Source organism: Cyclospora cayetanensis, unplaced genomic scaffold (assembly GCF_002999335.1).
Source record: "Cyclospora cayetanensis isolate NF1_C8 unplaced genomic scaffold, CcayRef3 CcayRef3_contig_227, whole genome shotgun sequence".
NCBI lineage: Eukaryota > Apicomplexa > Conoidasida > Eucoccidiorida > Eimeriidae > Cyclospora > Cyclospora cayetanensis.
The window spans coordinates 1-20,062 of NW_020312178.1; the positions used below are offsets into that span (position 1 = coordinate 1).

The 20,062-nt window shown below is 53.0% G+C and overlaps 4 protein-coding genes across 4 annotated transcripts; 1 reads left to right on the plus strand and 3 right to left on the minus strand.

Moving 5' to 3' along the window:
• The first annotated feature begins 138 nt into the window (after positions 1–138).
• LOC34620956 (vacuolar protein sorting-associated protein 35) lies at positions 139–5,831 on the plus strand. Its single transcript, XM_026338073.1, has 13 exons — positions 139–393; positions 779–908; positions 1,100–1,167; positions 1,309–1,432; positions 1,585–2,037; positions 2,491–2,763; positions 2,948–3,141; positions 3,536–3,697; positions 4,035–4,187; positions 4,646–4,798; positions 4,981–5,047; positions 5,475–5,564; positions 5,806–5,831. The coding sequence occupies exons 1-13, from the start codon at positions 139–141 to the stop codon at positions 5,829–5,831; spliced, it is 2,148 nt and encodes a 715-aa protein (XP_026193858.1).
• A 1,126-nt stretch (positions 5,832–6,957) lies between these two features.
• Positions 6,958–11,647, minus strand: LOC34620955 (DNA-directed RNA polymerase III subunit RPC2). The gene is made up of 4 exons (XM_026338074.1): positions 10,763–11,647; positions 10,424–10,471; positions 8,542–10,261; positions 6,958–8,189 (listed from the first exon to the last, which is right to left on the minus strand). The coding sequence occupies exons 1-4, from the start codon at positions 11,645–11,647 to the stop codon at positions 6,958–6,960; spliced, it is 3,885 nt and encodes a 1,294-aa protein (XP_026193859.1).
• A 1,444-nt stretch (positions 11,648–13,091) lies between these two features.
• Positions 13,092–16,253, minus strand: LOC34620954 (coiled-coil domain-containing protein 113). Its single transcript, XM_026338075.1, has 6 exons — positions 16,113–16,253; positions 15,023–15,304; positions 14,710–14,745; positions 14,188–14,512; positions 13,566–13,737; positions 13,092–13,296 (listed from the first exon to the last, which is right to left on the minus strand). The coding sequence occupies exons 1-6, from the start codon at positions 16,251–16,253 to the stop codon at positions 13,092–13,094; spliced, it is 1,161 nt and encodes a 386-aa protein (XP_026193860.1).
• An 851-nt stretch (positions 16,254–17,104) lies between these two features.
• Positions 17,105–19,892, minus strand: LOC34620953 (adenylate kinase 7). Its single transcript, XM_026338076.1, has 4 exons — positions 19,103–19,892; positions 18,497–18,880; positions 17,729–18,351; positions 17,105–17,554 (listed from the first exon to the last, which is right to left on the minus strand). The coding sequence occupies exons 1-4, from the start codon at positions 19,890–19,892 to the stop codon at positions 17,105–17,107; spliced, it is 2,247 nt and encodes a 748-aa protein (XP_026193861.1).
• Between the last annotated feature and the right edge of the window lie 170 nt (positions 19,893–20,062).

The following is a 20,062-nucleotide window of genomic DNA, read 5'->3' on the forward strand; positions in this document are numbered from 1 at the left end:
GATGTGTCTGTGTCTGTCTGTGTCTATGGGGATGTGTCTGTGTCTGTCTGTGTCTATGGGGATGTGTCTGTGTCTGTCTGTGTCTATGGGGATGTGTCTGTGTCTGTCTGTGTCTATGGGGATGTGTGGCGCCTGCCGATGTTGCGCTGCTCTAGGGAAGGCGGTTCGGGGCCAGAGGATGCCTTTCTCTTCCTGCTGACGAACTTCAATGAGAGTGCTCGTCTCTGGGTACGACTGCAGCAACAGAGCAGCATTCGAGATCGTGTCAAGAGGGAGAAGGAGAGGCAAGATCTTCGAGTTCTTGTTGGCTCCGCGCTTGTTCGGATGGCACAGCTCGAGGGAATGACTGTTGAATTCTACAGGACGCAGGCGCTGCCTGCGATTCTCCAGCAAGTGCGCACAGACAGTCAGACAGAGGCTGCGTGTTACAGCTTGTTCTGCACTCAGGAGAACCTTGGGCGATCCTCTCTAGACGAGGAAGGCAGCCTTAGAAAACCCACTAGGAAACTTTTTTCTGCAGCCTTCATTGGCACGTCCTAGCGGCAGAAGGCCGCAATCCATATATATATATATATGTACATATATATATGTACATATAAAGGGGCCTTGAGGCGACACCCCTGCAGCGAGGCGCGTGTGCGAGCACCTTCTGCAGAGAGTGTATCTGCAATGCCTGCCTGCGGTCGCCTTTCCGAAAACATGCTGCAGCAGCAAAAAGCTCACTGCCTGTTGGAAAAAGCCTGCTCTTTTGCACGCGGCATGCTTGTGGCGATTGCAGATCATGGCGTGCAAGGATACCCTGGCTCAGCAGTACTTGCTGGACTGCGTGGTTCAGGTATTCTCCGACGAGTGCCATCTTCAGACTTTAGATCTGCTGCTAAGTCAAACCGCAAATGTACAAAGAGGAGGTGGGTTGCAAGCTTTGCGGCGCACGTGAGCTGTCTCGTCGAGGCGAGCGTATACACAGCTTTTCTGCGCTTCAGAATGCCGCCTTCGCCACCCCCCCTTCTGGCTGGACGACAACTCTTGCTGCGGTCGTTTTTTTCCTGTTTCGAGGATGCGAATTATCAATGTGCTTCGCTTTTTTCGGCCTCTGCAGTGGCGCTAAAGCCGGTGTTGGTAAATCTGCTAAATCGTATTACGAGCTTCTTGCAAGGCGATCCCGAGGTGCGAAGCCGGATCCTGCGACAGCAACTTGAGCGGCAGTTACATGCCTCCTTCTTTCTTGGTCCCTCTCTTCTTCTTGCGCGGAAGGAGCTTGTGCCCTCGATCGACGGTGTGCGCTGCTGCGGTGCGTGTGTTGAGCAGGCGCTGCCCAAAGACATCTCCGTGTTTGATATATTTCGTAACTTCCTCGAGTCGCAGGTGGACGCCGCTATCCTCGCGTATTCCGGGGGCAGCAGCGGCACACCCGCAGAGCCTCCCTCTGGAGGTGAGGCTCGCCTGCGGCGTGAACTGCGAAGCGCCGGAAATATATGCGGGAAGGAAGGTTCTCGAATCGGGGTAAAGCAGACGCAGAGACACGTTCTCCGAAATTGGAGGTCTCTGCTGGCGGTGCGTGCATGCGGTGCGCCTGTATTGCAGGCTGCATGGATTTGTCGAGTTTGTTAGCCATGCAAGTGGCATTTCTCAACTTTTGTCTGGCCCTCTTTCCTTCCCGAGTGGACTACGTCGCCCAAATTCTAGACAGCGCCCACAGGCTGCTCTCCATGACTTGCCAGCGCGCGTCGGCTGCAGTGACTGCGGCAAGTGTCGCCGCCGGTGGGAGTGGCGGGAGATCGCCCCCAAGTTTGGCGAAGCTGCGTGGCTCTGGTATTGCGGAGCTGAGCGCCTCCACGGTGGAAGGGAGCTACATGGCCTCTGCTGCGGCAGTGACTGATCCCAGCGCCGTGCACTTGAAGCCGCTGCCGGAGGCTGGCATGGATGCCCTCATGGATCTTCTTGCTGCTCCACTCCGCGTTCTGTCGCTCCAAGTGCTGAGCATTGAGAGCTACTCCCCCCTTTTGGACTTTTTGGATGTCTCCACGCGGCATCAAGGTACAGAATGTGTTGAAGCTGTATCGGCTAAGGACTGAGGCGGTTGCGCGTGTCTGCGCCTCGGACGAAGGTTTTTGGGCAGCCCTTGCATATCTATGGGGAAATATCTATCTGTAGAAATATATTTTATACAAATGTATATCTATATTGATATATAGACAAGAGAGAAACATAAATATCTACAGAAGTACCTATATATATGTGTATATGGCCTCCTCGCCCTAGAGAATTCCCATGTCGAGCTCCAGCTAGCTAGCTAGCTAGCTGGAGCTCCCTACCCAGAGGTGGTACTGGCCGTGCCTCTCAGCATGATACGCGCTTTTTCTCTGGGTTTGGGGGTAGCTGAGGGGTGGTGTCCATCGTTGGGTGCTTGTGTTCAAGAGGATGCGCGGACGCATGAGGTCTGTATGTGTGTGTATGTATGTGTGTATTTGCAATCGTGCTTCTGCTCAGTGGCGAGCACCATGGTGTCGGCTGTAGTGACGGCTGGCATGCCCCTGTCTTCTGCGGAGTCTCTGGGACGGTTTTTGACCTTAGTGTCTCCGCTGCTTCGAGATGAGGTGCTCAATGGAAAGCGGCTGGAAGAGGAAACTGGGGAGCCAGAGGAAACGGAGGCAGCGAAGCGACAGCTGCAGCAAATGGCGATGCTCGTGCACCTCGCGCGCGCTCCCGACACGGACGATTACTTTAATCTGCTTCTTGTTGCGAAGAGCAAGTTTTCCGAAGGTATTGCTTTCTTGCGCATGCAGCCCTCCTCGCGCGCATGCGCCTCTCTTTCCTCTGGGAACCTTGTTGCCGCGCGCTTTGTTGGTGGCGGGCAGGCGAAAACAGCCGGCGATTTTGCAGCTATCGTGGAAGTGGTGGCTTCTTGAGCCTCTGTTTTTTCTCTCTCCCTCTGCTGCTGGTGCAGGGGGGCCTTCGAAGTTGCGCGTGCTGTTGCCTCCGCTGGTTGTTTCCGCATGCCGCCTGCTGCCCTCTGTCTTGGAGAGGCAGCAACAAGCGGAGCAGAGGATTGAGGACGTGACGATGCCAGCCCATGGAGGCAAGAAGATTTGCCAGTTTCTTCACGCGACGTGTCTGGAACTAGTGCAAATCAGCGCTGAGGTGCGGTGTCTATTTCTCCCTTGCATGCTCGCAGAGTCTTGCGTGTTGCGGAGGCGCACTCTGCATCAAACGGTGGTGCAACTAAAAGATCTCCTCCCTCCTCCCCCTTTCTCCCGCGAGCCCATTAGGGCCTCTCGGCGGGGGAACTGCAGTTAAGCGCTGAGACAGCGGCGCTGTGTGGGACGGCACTGGAGACTGAAAAAAAATCAGCAGTCGTCTGCGCGAAATGCCTTGAACGGCGCGCGTGCCTCCAAGCGGGGGAGACGCAGCGAGCGTTGTGGGAGCCTTGAAGAAGAGGCAAAGAAATGCTTTGTCTGGAAGCGTGGCGTCGGCCTGTCGAGGAGGCACGCGATTTTATTAGGACTGCGCGCATGCGTGTCTGCCGCTGCTGCAGATGGCCTTTCGCATGTGGCTCATGGCTGCAATGGCGGCAGACAACGCATGCGAAATGGTGGGAGGCTACGAGGCGATTTGCCACGAGTTTTTGAGTCAAGCCCTCGTCTGCTTCGAGGAGGAGATCACCGAGAGCAAGCGGCAATTCGCTGCCTTGACGGAAGTGCGTCCGAAGAGCAGCAACCTCTTGGCCCCCCTTCCCTCTTCCCCCCTCTCCTCCGTGTCACACTTCAGCCAACCGGCAGGCTGATGCAGCATGACCTCCATACCCCCTGCGCGCGTCTGGGAGGCTTCTGATGTCTCCTGAGCTTGCTGCGCGCTGCACTCCCCTTCCCCCGAAAGGCTGCAATCAGAGGGAGGGGCAGGCGAGGCAGGCGGCAGCGAGCTGCAGCAGACTCGAGTGGGCGGAGTGTCGAGACACACGGCCTTTCAGCTGTCGACAAGACGGGAGAAGCAAGCCTCCTGAAAGCGCAGGAGTTGTGCTGTTCCTTGTCTCGCAGATGGTGGGCTGTCTGTCTGGCTTTGTTAGACGCTTGGACCGAGAAAACTACGACTCCATCGCCTCAAAGCTGACTCAACACGGTGCCAAGCTGTTGAAAAAGCCCGATCAGTGCAGAGCAGTCCTCTCGTGCTCGCACTTGTACTGGAACGCCGTGAGCAAAGCGCTTTTTCACGCTTTTCAAAGTCTCGCGACAGGCCGCCTCCTTTCTTGTGCTCAAGGCCGCTAACCAACACGCGCTGATGCTGTGTTTCCTTTCTGCGCTACTTTGTGGGAGTGCCGTAGTCGCTTGCTTCGCTGTATTCCCCGATCGCGTCAGGCTAGGTGTTCGGCCGCTTCGCCTTCCTCCAACACACAGCGCTGCCCGCATGCCGCTCTGTGGTGACTCCACGGACTCTGTTGGGTGTATGCTGTGTGTAGGTGTGTGTGTAGGTTGTGGGTAGGTTGTGGGTAGGTCGGCGTGTGTGTAGGTTGTGGGTAGGTCGGCGTGTGTGTATGTCTGTGTATGTATGTTGTATGTAGGTGCACACATATGTATATGTATATCTATATATGTGCATGTATACATGTATATACATGTTCGTGCGTGTTTGTGTGGGGATTGTCGCGCAGCCCGAGTACAGAGACAGCCGGCGGGTGCTCGAGTGTCTTCAGAAGTGCCTCAAGATCGCCGACATATGTGTGCAAGCCAGCACCTCCCACGTCTCCCTGTTCATCGAGATTCTTGACAAATATGTTTACTACTTCGACCAAAACAACCCAGAGGTGAAGGGAAATTTCAAGATGCCCTCAAATGCTATTTTTCCCTGTGCACCGGGTGATAAGGGGAGAGGGGATCGGCCTGCACTAGCGCCTCGCTAGACCTCGTCACTGGCGCACACTTGTTGGTCAGACCTTATTGTGCAGCGTTTTTGAACTGAGGATTACGAATGCGGTCTGTGAAACAGGTTACCGTGGAATTCATTCAGAACCTTGTTGCGCTTTGCGCGGAGCACTGCAGGTTTGCAGAATTGGGTAGGTTGAGCACGGGTGTGTAGTCGCGTGGTGCAGTGTAGCTGGTGGGTATTTCCTTTCCCCTACGGCTCTGTCTGATGAATTTCCTTTCGCAACATGCGCGTTCGTGGGTGGCGCTGACATATGGAGAGTCTTAAAAACTGCATTTCCGGCTTCTCGTCCGCTGCAGCCACGCTTCTGCGCGCGTGGCGTAGTGAGATCTGCATGCAGCCCCCCCCCTCGCTTGGATGCGTTGATGTGACTTTCCGAGGCCTCTCGCGTGGCGAGGCGTTGGCTTGTCTTGTAGCGAGGCTTGGATCACCGGCCTCATACACATGATGCGCGCGGTGTATGCCCATCGGCATGCACACGTTCACGCGCTGCCGGCGTGCAGTGGGCAGAGAGAGTGCTTCCCCTGTCTGCGTTATGGGTGTGGTCCTGTGTCTAGACAAGGAAGATGATGTGATGAAGAACTTTCGCAACACTCTGCAGCACCTGAAGAGAAAGAAACAGGCGGAGGGCGGGTCTAAGTATCGCGGTGAGTTTGTTGCCTTGCTGGGGAGGGACTGCTCCATGTCTTCGAAACCAGCCTCGGAGGCGTGAAGGGAATTTCTAGCCTCTCCAGAGAGGAGACGATGCCTCACGGCGCATGCGCATGCACGTGGATCCTTATCAGCCTGTGCGGGGAGGATGTTTTCACTGCTCAAAAGTGCCTGCTGCCTCCTTGCAGTAGTAGCCCGCACACGCGCTGCTTTGTGCTGTGTGCGAGGTTTCTGCAGGTTTGGACCTGTCCATCGATATTTAACGTCTGGTTGGCGGCTATTATCGGAGCACTGGCGCATGCGCAGGCATTATCTAGTATACTTGAGCCGCTTACGGTGCGTCCTCCCAGCGAGTCTCGATCTCAGGCGGGGAAAGCAGAGGGTTTAGTCGCTCGCTAGCAGTGCGCGTAAGGTGCTTGTCCAAGGATGCATGCAGCGGCTCTTGTGTCAGGGTGTTTTCTCCCCTAAATGATGGAAAGGCCGTCGTGCTGCTCCCCGCTGGGGGGCGCATGCAAAGCTTGCGTCAAGGCACTTCCAGCAGCGCCAAGTGCATGCAGGGGAGGCCGCCGCGCCTCAAGCCGCCTCACGTGGGCTGGATAAAGAAAGATCGCTGTGGCACCTTTGCTTGACCCTTCCGCCCTTCCCCTGCCGCCCCCTACGATGCGCAAGGCAGCGCGATCCCTAGCCTCATCTTGCAACACTGTTTTAGCGTCCTTAGAAAGGATAGCACATAGTGGACGACGGACACTCCGGCTGTAGCAGATGTATCTTGGCATGCCCTCATAGTCTTTCTATGCCTCTACTGAACGCGCATCTGGGGAACTAGGGCGTCGTCCTCAGTGAAGGACGAAGCGAACGGCTGGCACACCTTTGCACACAAGCCACGCTGTGGTCAGACCTCCTTTCGGGATAAGGAGCATCACCAACACGAATATATGGAAGCCTCCACAGTAATGCCTGCTGCTAGGTCCGCCTTTCGCGGGCTGACCGACACGCTTGTCTTATGGAGCACAATCGCCTCACTCAAAGGGCGTTCGATGCAAAGGCGCACAACACGCCAAACTCTCAAGTGCCTCGAGCTGCCCCCTGCCTTCCCTCAAAGGGCCTGCTATATACACGCCTCGCCTGGTGCGGCTACGACTGCATGCCTACTGCGCAGTTCGGCCGGGGGGGAGAGCAGGTGACGTGCGGCCTGCAAGAGGGGTCTTCAGCCCTTTAGGTGCTAGGATTCTCCCGGTAGAATGCGATGCTTAAAGCCGCCTGCTTAAATGCGGCCGCACTGCTTGAAGCCACGAGAAAAAAAGTACGCGAGGACCCTCTAAAAAGCCGCTTTTCAAAGCGTCTCGAAAAAACGGCCTATGCACAGCAGGCCCAAAGCGAAAACCCACGTTAAGCCTCCTTGAGAGAAATTCGAGGGCATACATTCATGCTCATGAGCTCTTGGAAGAGCAGTTTACAGGCATAGGGGATCTGGACCGTCGCAGTGTTGCCGGCACTTTTGCACATCGAGCACCAGCCGCCAGCGCCGATGAGGCCGCAGCGGGTGCAAACCGTGGCATCAAATGCATCGCTCGAAATAACGAGGCGCTCTAGCAATAAGGAAGAGGCCCCGTAGGCCACTAGACAGTCGCGCTCCATCTCCCCTAGCCGCAAGCCTCCGTCCTTGGCTCTGCCCTCCGTCGGCTGCCGTGTCAGCAACTGCCGGGGGCCTCTACCGCGCGCGTGAATCTTGTCTTGCACCATGTGCTTGAGTTTCTGGTAGTAGATCGGACCACAGAAGACGTAGGCCTTCAAGGGGGCTCCCGTGATACCGCATGTTAGATACTGCTTGCCAGAGTAATGCAACCCCCCTGCCACGAGCGCTTTGGCAAGGTCCGCCGCTTTGGCGCCTCCAAACGCAGTTCCGTATTGCAGCTTTCCACTAAGCAGCGCAGTCTTCCCAGCAAGCAACTCGAGCAGCTTGCCGACAGTCATCCGCGAGGGGAACCCGTGAGGATTCATGATTAGGTCGGGAGTCCAGCCGTCCTCCGCGAAAGGAAAGTCTTCGGGGGGCGCGATCAGACCGACAACGCCTTTCTGACCATGGCGCGACGAAAACTTGTCCCCCAGCTCCGGCAAGCGCGTCTGTCTGAGCATGAACTTGGCCAAACGGCTTCCTTCGGCATTCTCTGTTAGCAGCACCCGGTCCACGTAGGCAGGCACGGGGGCCTTGTAGCGAACGGGAGACGGCGTGAAATCGCTCCGCTGCAGGCGGAGAGGGTCCGATATGGGGCTTTTCGTATTGACAGGAGAAAACCGATTCACCAAGATCATGTCCTCTTCTATCAGCTCCCCTACGCCAGCCAGCCCGTCATCTTCAATAGCTGCAAACCTCCGGTTGGGGAAACCGCGGCCTCGCCCTCGAGCTCCCGCTCCCGTGTCTGAACGCCCCGTCTCTGCGGCTGTCGGAGGCGGAAAGGCTCTGTCCGCTGCACCATTATAGTAATGCTTGAAGTCCACACTTTGCCTCCGAATGGCGAAGCAGCGCCCAAAGCCTCGATCTATGGCCCCCCGATTCAAAACCAGCGCATCCTCAATGTCATACCCGCTGAAACTCATGACTGCCACACTTGCATTTTGGCCTGAGTTTGAAACAGAGCACACGCAGCCACGCTCTGCATGCATGCATGCGCATTAGGGGCAGAAGCGACACGGACTCCATAAATGCACGACTAACGGATTCAGGAGCGCGCTGCACGCTGGCTCGACTGGGCAGAACCCGGCGAAGTCCTACTGGACCCATGTGAAGCGTCCACACACTGACAAATCCACAAACAGTGGCGCCACTCGCGCAAAAAGCCCCTGCCACCCGTGCTGTTGCTGCTGCTAGGGGCCCTGTGCCGTGTGGCCCTGCCTAAGGAGACTGGACTGGCAACTGCATGCGAAAGCGCCCTGCGAATTTCTCAGCCGCCCTTGGAGACATCTTCTGCTTACCTGCTGGAAGCTGATTAAAATGCACGAGGTCCAGCGTTCGGGACTTGCAAAGCGGCTGCTGCGGGTAGACGAGCAGATAGAGGAGCGTGTCACATCTGGCGAACTGGTTGAACGCAATCGCGCCCATGGCTTGCTTGCCCATGGCGCACTGGTATGTGTTTCGAGGGCTCTGGTTGTGGTTCGGGAAGGCAATGAGGCCGGCGACAACTCCTAGAAGGGCCAAGGGGTCGATCTCGAGGTGCGTTGTGGCTGCTTCGATTCTTTCTTCGGACAGCGCAATCAGAAGGTTGTTCTCCTCGTTCACATCGACCCACTCAAGCACACTTGCATTCAGCAGGTCCCCGAAAACGAGCTCCCCGCGCTCCAGCTGCTCCAAGTGGTGGCGTTCCAGCAGCGGACGGCCGTTTTCTACGACGATGAGCGGCCGCGAGAGGCGGCCTCCGTCAGTCGCAATGTAAATGGACTGGTGAGCTGCGTTCAGGTGTATCGACACGAAGGGGCCCAGAAGGCCTCTGCGCCGCAGCAGGCGCACCGCAGACAGCAGCTCCGAAGGCCGTCGATGCACGCCGAGGAGACAGCCGTTGAGGAACACCAAGAAGACGGCAGGCTCGTGCAGCTCCTCCCCGCTGACTGCCTGAGCGTCTTCCACTCCGAGAGCAAAGATAGCCCTCGCCACGGGTGCCTCATCTTCATCCGTCGTGACATGCGTCAGCAGGGCCAGGTTCTTAACGAGGCCGCAGCTCTCCCCTTCCGGAGTATCGCATGGACACAGCACACCCCACTGAGAGGGCTGCAGCGCACGCGGACCGGAGACTTTTCGCCCCTTTTCGAACTGGGAGTTCAGACGGCCCATCATTCCCAGAGTGGCGATGTAAGAGAGTCGGGAAAGGATCTGCGAGACTCCCGAGCGCTCCATTCTGAACCGCTTGATAGACCAGGTGCCTGTGGAAAGGGCAGTTTGCAGGCCGCGCGTAATAATATCCGTCGGGAGGTTGCGGAAACAGTCTGGGTACTGCAGCGCTTCTTTCTGGCGCGTAGTGGCGCGCGTCTGGTGGTATCGTGTGAGCGCGTAATCCGCCTGCTTCTTCGTTTGGCTGCAGAAACGCTTGAACAAATCCTCAAACAACAGCCCCAACATTTGTCCCGCTAGCTCGAGCCGCTTGTTTCCGTAATAGTCCTTGTCATCCAGCAGCCGCGGATCGCTGGCCGCCTGCAGACACCGCTTTGCCATGAGACTCAGAAACCTCGCCTTGGGACGAAAGTCGCTGCCTGCACTGTGAATGTGCGCCAAAAGCACGCGATGCAGTGTGTCGACTGCTTCGTCTACTGCGCTCTTCGCGGTGCGCGTTTCCCGCTCCTTCGCTGGCGCAAAGAAGCCCCTGCCATACATGCGCGGCCGTAACCGCGTGCCTACCCACAGCAACGCTTGCTGCTGCGTCAACACTCCCTCCGTGTGACAGTCCTGAAGGGAAAGAGAGAGGGCTTCGTGAGCGCCATCACCCTGCCCGTCCGAGCCACAGGCAGCCTCCCCAATCATCTGTGTGATCTCCTGGTCGCTTTCTACTCCCATGGCCCGCAGTAAAATGCACAAAGGAAGATCGTCCATAAAGGAGTTATGCCGAAGAAACAAACGCCTGCCCTTTAGCACAACGGAGGTACGGCTCTTCGCCTCGGCTGTTGCCGACGTTACAGTGGCACAAACGTTGCGCTTCATGTCGAGCTGTACACAAACACACACACACACAGGATGCAGCAGTGAGACACACTGCTCAAACTACTTGACTCCGCAAACCAGCCGAAACCCCGCTCAAACACGCGGCATGCAAGGCCTTCCCCAAAGCGTGCCAACATCTACCCAAGCGGTCCGGCGAAAAGAACATACCTCCACGATGATGCGGTTCTTTGAGAGCTGCTCCTGCATTAGCAGCACCTGAAAGCAGCAACAGCACGCAAGCTCAAGGAATGCGAACAAGCTAACACCTGAGGACGCGATCCCTGAACGAAATCGCCGGAGTCTCGGAAAGTAGGCGCGAACAAGCCCGAACATGCCTTTTCCAAATCAAAGCGGACCCTTTCCCCGCTGCAAAGCCATCTGTACAGCATGAACGGCAAGGCATGGATGAAATCTCTTGCACAGCCCCTTCCTGCAGTTCTGGCAGGCAGCGAAAAGTGAACCACCGGAGGCGTCCACCAACAACACACGCCACTCTGTGCGCCTTACCTTTTCTGTCCCTTTCACAATAAAATACCCGCCGGGGTCAAGCGGGCACTCCCCGAGCTGTTGAATCTGCGCTTGCGTCTTCCCGTAGAGCGCGCACACCTTGCTTCTCACCATGACAGGGATGTAGCCGATGCAGACACCCCGCCGTCTCACGATCTCGTGGCCGCGGCTGTATTCTACCTCAGCCAGCAAGGGCGCAGAGTAACTCAGCTCGCGCACTCTGCACACCTTCGGAGTGAGCTTGAACTGCTGCATGCTTTCCTCCAAGCGCGCATCTCCAACTTGAATATCCAGGAACTCTAAGAAGAAGGCAGGGTCCACGTCCGACTTGATGAGACGGTTCGCTGCAGCCCGCACGATAGCCCGCAGTTCGTGGGTTATCAAATGATTGTACGATGCCAAGTGCTGAGACACGAGTCCACGGCTCTCAAAAAAAGCGGGCAGCAAGCGCCATTTGTCGGGCAAAGCCTCCACACGCTTGCCCATGCAATAGGCAGGCGAGTGCTGGGAGGTGCCCCCCGCGCAGGTGGGCAGTTGGTCGCTGAAACTGACGGACGCTTTCTTTTTTCCAGCATCGGATCCCCTGCCCTTGCTCCCCCCCGCCGCGGCCTGCGATTCAAAATCCGCTGCGGGGGGTGTCGCCACCAAGGAAGCAGGAGCTGAAAGGCGGTCCTTGCAGTCGCCGTTACCAAGGCTTGCTCCCCCGCAGCAAGCGCCTTCAGATGACACCTTCTCGGGCTTAAAGAGGACAGGCGTTTCCTCCTCCTTCCTGGGTATGTTAGGGCCAAATGCTGGCCACTTGGATTGCGCGGGGGCACCCACATACGAGGAGGCCTCCTGCTTGGAGGAGCACCCCGGACGGCGTACCTGCCCCCTCATATTCATCGCTGCTCCTGACAAATCGGCACTCAACAGCGTGTAGGTACACCAAAGAGAGGTCAAAGATCGATCAACGGACCTGCGGAGGCCTCCCCTTGCAGCGAGGACCTGAAGGCTCTGCTGCAGCGCCCACTATCAAACTGCATAGTGTCGAGGGCACGCTCTCTCTTCTGTGGGTTGTTGGAAAGCTCGCAATTAAATACAGCAACGCAGTTCATTGGCACCAACTGCCGTTATGGAAGTCTAGGAAAGGCGCGACACCACGCATCGGACCATCGATGCTCGCACAGACTGTAGCTTCCCTAGGCTGCGCCACGCTTGTGTCACCGTCCACACTGTTTGTGTGAGAAATGAACAGAAATCATGAAATGAACCTTCCAGTCCAGCAGGGGCTCTGCTGGTTCAGAAATCACCTCGGCGAGGACCGCACGGCCAGAACCCAGCGCATGCAGTGGAAAGCCCTGGCATTCGCCACCGCTCTTTCCGTGGCTTGTAGCCTTAATTCCCCATCAGATCTTTAGCTGAAGGAAAAGAAAAGGTTGAATAGAGCTACTGACACTGTCGAGGTGTCTAAAGCACGTGAATTTCCCGGTTTCGATGCCTTTGGGGGCCGACACTGTCTCAGAAAACGCGTTCCCAAAGAGCCCGAGTGCCTGCTCATCTAGATGCTCCGGTGCCTTGGGACTCCTAAGAGAACGTAAATGGCTTTTAAAAGGGAATACGAGGGCCCCCACTGTACTAGGGCATAGGGTTAATCAGTTGTGTGTCATGAAATTACAGCATACAGGGCCTCAGTCCTACTAGCTACAGCTCTTTTCGCTATTTCTATTCCAGCGTTCCCACCTGAGGAAGTAGTGCTGAAGGGAGTGGGATGTAACCGCATACTGGACAGAACGCTATTAGGAACATGAACGAATATCTCCTTGGCCCTAAACGCATTCACCACTGATCCTATCTGCTGCTCAACTACAACGCTGTACCACTAGCTGTAAATTATCACTTTCGGTGTATTCATATGCTGCTGTGTCAAGTGTATATGCTCACTGACGCCCAGATACAGTGGAAAAACAGTGCGCAATCAACAGCCTATCTAGACGTCGACAGGAGAATTCATTTGCCGAGTAGATGCTGCTTTTTGGATACAAGTTTCGCAGATTCTACTTTGACAGTCCTCATCGTAGCTACTGCACTTAGTTTTTTGTCCTCTTCTCTAAAGTCTATGCTGCAAGTCCTTGTTAAGCTGGATGTTTCGATTAATGTTCTCTTGGTCTTCCGAAACATAGCTGCTGCTCTTCACACTTTTCTGGTCGACGCCGCCCTCGAGCTTCGTCTTTCATTGAATCCAGCTACATTCTGACGAAAAGCACTAGAGAGACACTATATTTAGAGGAGGAGGGACCTAGACGTATTTAAAGCAACAATGGTACGCTCATCTTTCATGTGAGCACTGCTATGAAGAAATGCCACCAGCCGCCGCTCGGCGAGAAGCCTGAATCTTTAGGTCTTCACGAACTGTGCGCGCCTCCAGCTCAACCACCTCAACTTTGCGCCTCCAGGACTGTAGCTGCCGCGACTTCTCCAGCAATGCGGCCTTCTGCCGCACGAGGTCCATTACTTGAGGGATGTGATTGCTATTGCGGGATTGCACGAGCAGCCTGAGGAACCACTTGGACACGAAGAGCATCACCAACAGTACCAGCAGCTGTGCAATACATGAGCATGCTGGAACCAATGTACTCAGGTAGATAAATATGCATAAGGCAGAGAAATACTAAGGCTGCCAGCTTTTATGTTTGCTACCCATTATAGAGGTATTGCCTCATGTGTTTCAAACTCAGTTTGAATGTGAAGGAGAAACAGATCCGCAAATGGCCTGTTTGACCTAGAACGAATACAATGCCTTATACCGGAGGCAGCTGTCTACCTTTTGTTTTCATTTTTTACTGCGTCTGTTTCCTTGGAAATCTGTTCCGCTTCGCGTTTCGTGCGCTCCAGCGCAGCGCGTCGGCTGGTGAGACCAGCTGCGAGATTGGCACCTTCTGCCAAGCTCCGCGCGAGCTGTTCCTTGAGCACAGTCTGAGCCTGGAGGATACTTGCTGCGGCAGGTCCAACCCCACAACAAGGCCACATTACAGCAAGCAAAATATTGCAGCATAGAGTACCTACTGTTGGAAGAAAATGCCGCATATAGGATTAGCTGGGCCTTGAGCTTTCTGCGCATCACTTGTGAAACGGTGAAATATTATGAAAAGCCACAGCACTACGCTTCGTTGAGCAAACTTGCACGCTGTTGCCTTGCGCGCTTGCGCAAACGATATCAAAGCATTATTAGTAGATAAAGCACTGAAGCTCGTGACTCCAGCACTCTGCCGTACAGGTCTGCGAGAGAGTGAGAATGTGCTTAAGGCTTGTGTAAAGCAGCTCCAAAAGCGCTGGACCATGATGTTCCTGTATCTATTGCCTGCTTTGTGAATGCCTGGAGGCTTTGCTCGGGTTGTTGTTATAATGCCGTGGCAGTGTGCTTGGGGAATTGCATAATGTAATACCACATTTCCTCTTTTTTATCGCAACATCTGTCTTTGACGCCTCAACCTTTCCTGCGAATTGCTCGTTTTCTATTTCTAATTGATGCATGTCAATGTACTGGAGGTCATTTGCGCCAGATCCGGGCCGTTTGGCTGCTGCAGCCTGTTTGAGAGCACTTTGTTTCGCTGCCCGTAACTTCGCCTTGAGCTTTTCTTCTTGAGCATCTCGCTTTCTAATGCGCATCTCCAGCCACCTCAGAAGCGCCTCGCCCAATGTGAGGCCTGACAGAGGGTCTTCTGCCCCTACAATAACGTCCCGCCGAAATTCAAGGGCATCGCGCCGCACCTGAAGAAACCCCGCGGTAGAACACTTCTTTTAAAGTCCGTATTCGCCTTTAAAAGCATCATAGCAAGAGCTTATATAATGGGCTCCACGGACACTGGAGCACTACACCGCCAGTTCAAAAATTGACCTACACGCCCTTGTGGAGTACAGACACCATTCTAAAAGCTGCATCTCTCCGCTGTGGGTATGTGATATACCTCTGCAGCTTGCAGGTCTCCGCTTTTCAGCGTCTCCTAAAGGCCCCACGAGCACAGTAGGCGGTACACAAAGATGCCCTTTTTCGCATTAAAGGCCACAAAAATCAGATACGAGTAGAACTGGTTTATACAAGCAAAGTCTCATCCGAGAGTCATCCCAATGAGATCCCTCATTGCTCTGCCTGATTTACGTGTAGCTTCACCCTTCCATTACAAGTCAGTAGCTATCTCGTGACCTTTGCCTCAATTTAATAACCGGATAGAGCAGCTACTAGCGAGTTGAAAAAGTTGTGACTGTATTGTCTTTTCTGACCTTCAGTAGTCTCTTAGCCCTTGATAGTTCTGCCTTTATGTTAGCTATTTCGGCTGCTGAGGCTGCAACAGCCGACGCAACCATGTTGTGCCTTCTCTCCAGCGAAAGGCCAGTGGTTGCCACCACGGAACACCGTTCTCCCAGCCTGGAATGGGGTAGTCCGGAATCACCTTGCCCGTGTTGCTTATGCGGCTGATCTCCGCAGGGCCGTTTCTCTTGCAGTATCGACAAGAGAACCTTTTGCAAAACGTGGGTCTCGAGGGACACTAGATGTGCCCGTTGCTGCGCCGCAGAGCTGAATCTAAATTGTAATAAAATACGCAATTGCACGTTGCATATAGTGTGCTCAATGACGCCAAATTAAATTCAGGTACAAACGATATTCACTAACATTATGGAGGGCATAACCGGCTAGACGCTCTGCTTCTCCAAATATGGCGCATTTGGCTTGATAGCCGGAATAACACGCCCTAAAATCTTGCTAAGGTCTTATCAGCACTCACAGGAGAAAAATCACACTCGAATTTGCAGTTGCACATTCAGACCCTACTTCGTAATTCCATCGAATATGCTAATACAATTCTATGCAACTAAATCGCAACCAAGTGTAACTCCTGTAGTCAACCCTTAGCGGATCGGGCATATAGAACAGGGGGAAAAGTAGCTTGTTGTATCTTGCACGACTATGTATCTTCGAGCAGAAAACCTATCGTCCTTTTAGGTGCTGTCTAGTATTAGCAGTACTTGGGTTATGGCGAATGGGCATCCTAAAATCACCAAGATAAATAGCCCACTTCGGCCAATTCGTGGAGCACTCGTGAGTCTTAAGGTCACCACCGGTTGCGATGAGCATTTTGAAAGATAAAGTAGTTCCACCATTGGATCTTGAAAAGACCGTGGCACAGCAGATCCGCTTCAGCGTGTCACGTTTTTTTAGGTTGAATTACTGTGGGTGTGCTCCACAGACTATGCTGCCGATAACAAAAATGAACGGCGCCTTGCTACATGCATACTTCTACAAAGGAACTTTTCTGTAAATGCATGAAGTAGTGAGGTATGATGTAGATGTAACTCGGTCTTTCCCACTCACCTTGAGCTTTTCTGCCTCAAGTCTTCTTTTTTCGTTTTGTTGTTTCAATGAATTTATTTTCTCTATTAGAGACGCTTCTGCCTGCAAGCGTGGGCTAAGCTCCTGGCAGTCTGTGGACTGAGGAAGGAATGTTTGTACCATTTTCGCAAACGAAGGGACGATGAATTTGGGCTAAGTATATATGTGCAGGCTTGGGCTCATCTTTTCTTCGATGGGTCGAGCAGCCGACGAGCTATGTTTCAAACCAACAGATCCGCTCTACAGTTGTTTATACGGATTTCTGGCGCAAGCTTGCAAAAAATTTTGCCGCACCCACGAGGAGTACATATCGAAATTGTTTTCAAAAGGATCTGAAAGCATGAATTCATTTAAAAGTGGACGACAATCAAGTGATTAAGTTGGCAGAGACCTTGGCAGCTCTGACAGTCGTACAGGTGACCTGGAACCGTGCGCGCGGATGCCGCTGCAGCCCCCAAGAGTAGAGTTGCCTTGTGGATCCGTGCATCTGAACTTCATATTTTTAATTGTAATAATGACATACTTGAGGCTTGCCTTCAAGTATTGTTAATTTAAACCCCCCAAGCCTCTCCAATCCCTGGTCAGCTCTCAACAGAGTCACACGGAGCCACTGGCCCAGGTCACCTGAGCCACTGGCTCGGAGCGAAGGTTCTGTAGCACCCCTCACTCAAACCTGGGAGCAATAACTACTTTACTTTCAGAATATTTGATTGACTAAGCTGAGTATGGACAGTACTGGGACCTCCAAACCAACATGGCTCTGATATTGCTCTTCCTACGTCATACGCCAAGCTTCGGAGCATGGACAGAAAAGGGAGTTAAGTAAAGCAGCTGCAGAGTTTCTATAGATTTACATCTTTTTGAAAAGCATTTTACTTTAGTAGGCATGCTGATGAAAAATCCTGTAAGGTCTGACGCGTATACCGAAGGCCTAGCGATCGAGGGCTGTGCTTATGCTACCAGCGAGGTCTCTGTTACTCCATTTGTCTGGCCCTTGCAAACAAAAATTCTGCTAGGTAGCTCACTGGATCCTCTGGCAGTACCCGACACACTTCTAATAGCCCTTCTGAGAGGGTAGGTATTATGTGTTGCATAAGATAACGTCGAAGGGGAATACTGCGTATCAACAGCAGTTGCTGCTCGTGCTCCGCTATCCGGCGGAGTCTTGCAATATCCCGTTCTCTCTGTTTTTCAAGCCGTTGTTCTTCTTCTTGTTTCTCAAGCCTCTCTTGATCCTGTCGGCGTTGCTCTTCGTTAGCTTCCTTTTCCATCAGCGCCTGCTCTTGCTGTTTCAGCCAATCGCTGGGTTCTAAAAGGAAGTTCCGAATTTGGCCGAAGCGAGCGATATATATCACAGTTGAGCTGAACAGGTCATCGATATCTTTTCCATCAGTCGGTAGTGTCATGATCTCAACGCCACGTTCCTACGTTGCGCGACACAGACATTACCAGTACGCAATCCTAGAATGTTTAGGAAGTCTACGGAGGCTATGAAGTAATATTCAGCAACCCAAAGCACAAGGTGCGCATGGACAACATCTGAATAGAGCAATCGAAGGCATCTTTCAACAATTTTTCCGCCTAAAAACACCTTGTACCTGAAAAAAATCTGTTACTTTTGGCCGTCCTTCTAATGACTCGTTCTGTTGCTGATAGAGCTGTAGCCTTCTGCGATATCCCTCTCGATCATTATGCGTTGCAACGACAGCGGAAGGGGGTAAGTTCATGAGTCGTTTCTCGCACGTCTCTATTGAAGCACCGAGAGAGATAACAAAATCTGGGGCCACTGAAGTATCGTATTCAGGTTTTGCAACACGTTCAAGAGCGTCATGAGCTGTGTCATCCACCTCTTCCTCTCCAGATTCATCAGACTTAGATGCTTCTGTTGGAGGGCTGGACTTTAGAAACAGAGCTTTGCACTCATCATAGCACTTTGGGTAGCCATCCAGAACAAATCCTCTGTACCTGCAAATATTCTGTGAAAGCTTTGCTTGAAATATTTTCGCCATCGTCTCTGCATCATATCTGGGTCTTCGAGAAACGACTCGCTTTCCTTTTTTCTTAGTCTCTTCAGCAGGCACTGACGTTCCTTGCCGGCTGTTCTGCAAATTTGCATCTCCCACTCGTGCTGCCTCAACAACTTCGGCTGTCTTCACGAGGCAGATATTGTAATACTCAGCTATCCGCTGGCTCATGGAAGTCTTGCCGCTTCCCGGGGGCCCTGATAGTCAAAGATGGAATTCTGAGTAATGCATATGCTTGGAGCATGCCGTTTTACAGCGAAACCGAGAAGCACCACGGCGCGGTTAAGGCTACGATTTCCTTTAACTTTTGGGCCTTTCAATTGGGCTTGTTGAGCCCGTTACCTGTTACGAGGATCTTCAGTTGCCTGAGCCCCCTGCATGTGCAGAACTCAGCAGCCACTTGTTTAATTGAGCGGACAAATCCATCGCGTGCGTGCCAAGGGAAGCTGTCAGCGGCCATCAGGGGTGAACACTCGAAACGGAGATCTTGTAAGAGTATATCCGTATTTTCCAGCAGAGCAGCTTCCTCTTCAGTTATATCAGGGATTTTGAAAGGAGTTCCAAGCTCGGCTACTATGGCTTCAAGGATTTCTTTTTGAGTTACAAAGGCTTTGTCTACAGCTATGTGGTAAACGCCTAGTCCCTTAGAAGCATCTAAAGCCAAAGTCTTTGCAAGAGTACACACATCCTGTACGTGAACGGATGGAATAAAATTGTTTCCACTGCCTGAAAGCAACAGATAAGCAGCTTAGACATTTGTACACTGCTGATTTTATTGATCTATTTTTTTGGATTCATGGGGAATATGCATGCAAGATGTACCGCAATACACATTGTTTCTTATGCACACGTGCGATAATAACATCATTTTACTTGAAAGCTGACATTTTGTCCTGGAAACCAACATGTGAAGCTTTAGGCCTAAACCATTATCTTTCTTGTACGCACCAATAACTTTGTGGGTTTGTAGCCCAAGCCACGCAGCTCTGAATGGATCATACAGCGTTTCTTCTCCGTATCCATACATCATTCCACAGGAAATGACGATTCCTCTAAAATTTTCTTTTGAGTTAAGGGACATTAGCAGAGTTTCCACCATTTTCCAGCGCTCGTACGCCTTAGGAGGCACGCGCAGCTCAAAATTATCCCCTGAGAAGATCCTAGGTTTCAACTTTCTCTGATTGTTTCCAGAGTTTTCATCGGCATTTAACACTGTGAAAGATGAGTTTGTGTCACGCTCTGCTTCAACAGGGCTTTTGGAATCTGCGTGGGAACTGTTCCTCTGTGCATCTGTGGGACTCTCCTCGACAACTTCCCCGTCATAGGATTCACCAAGTTTTGGGGAATCTGATTGATACTGCCGTCGAGTATTGCCCCACGTTAGAAGAGACGAAATTAAAATGACGGTCAGAGGATGCTCTATCTGTGCCGCTCTGAGCTTTTTGAATATGAATTCGACTTCGTCGGGGTCTGTATTGTGCAGGTCGAACACAGCCAGACTGCACGTGAGGAGGTTCTGTAGTAGCTGCTGGGGATTCCTCTTAGACACTAACCGCCTAATGCACGAGGGGACAGGCACTCGTTTCTCATCGTGCTCCTCTTCAGCTGCAATACTTTCGCTTTCTTCTATCCCTTTAGCAGTGCCGAAGAGACGATTTAAAACATTGTCCATCCGCCGCAATGTGCGCGTGAGCGCCAAGCCCGAATATGTATTGACATGATGAATGAAGATACGCATTGGGAATAGGTATTTCGAGCGGTACTGAAATACACTTCTTTTAGACGCCTGCTTGTAGAATACGGTCTCGCTCTGCCTCGATATTAGCTCAAGTGAATTGGCACCATTGTCAAAGTGTAGGTCTTGGTTATGCAGACTGTATTTCGTCTTAATAGCAGTTACTAGCACCA

Bases quoted from the DNA above. Each gene is read 5' to 3' on its own strand.
- LOC34620956 (XM_026338073.1), top strand. From the start codon at position 139: ATGTTGCGCTGCTCTAGGGAAGGCGGTTCGGGGCCAGAGGATGCCTTT. The intron at 2,764-2,947 runs GTATTGCTTTCT...CTGCTGGTGCAG, and splicing joins GAAGAGCAAGTTTTCCGAAG to GGGGGCCTTCGAAGTTGCGC. The intron at 3,142-3,535 runs GTGCGGTGTCTA...CCGCTGCTGCAG, and splicing joins TAGTGCAAATCAGCGCTGAG to ATGGCCTTTCGCATGTGGCT.
- LOC34620955 (XM_026338074.1), bottom strand. From the start codon at position 11,647: ATGAATATGAGGGGGCAGGTACGCCGTCCGGGGTGCTCCTCCAAGCAG. The intron at 10,472-10,762 runs GTAAGGCGCACA...TGCTGCTTTCAG, and splicing joins TTGTGAAAGGGACAGAAAAG to GTGCTGCTAATGCAGGAGCA. The intron at 8,190-8,541 runs GTAAGCAGAAGA...TTTCAAACTCAG, and splicing joins TTTTAATCAGCTTCCAGCAG to GCCAAAATGCAAGTGTGGCA.
- LOC34620954 (XM_026338075.1), bottom strand. From the start codon at position 16,253: ATGGTACAAACATTCCTTCCTCAGTCCACAGACTGCCAGGAGCTTAGC. The intron at 15,305-16,112 runs GTGAGTGGGAAA...TCTGCGGCGCAG, and splicing joins TTGAGGCAGAAAAGCTCAAG to CAACGGGCACATCTAGTGTC. The intron at 13,738-14,187 runs GTATTACATTAT...GACCTGCCGCAG, and splicing joins GATAAAAAAGAGGAAATGTG to CAAGTATCCTCCAGGCTCAG.
- LOC34620953 (XM_026338076.1), bottom strand. From the start codon at position 19,892: ATGCGTATCTTCATTCATCATGTCAATACATATTCGGGCTTGGCGCTC. The intron at 18,352-18,496 runs GTAACGGGCTCA...TTTGACTATCAG, and splicing joins ACTGAAGATCCTCGTAACAG to GGCCCCCGGGAAGCGGCAAG. The intron at 17,555-17,728 runs GTACAAGGTGTT...CGCGCAACGTAG, and splicing joins AAGTAACAGATTTTTTTCAG to GAACGTGGCGTTGAGATCAT.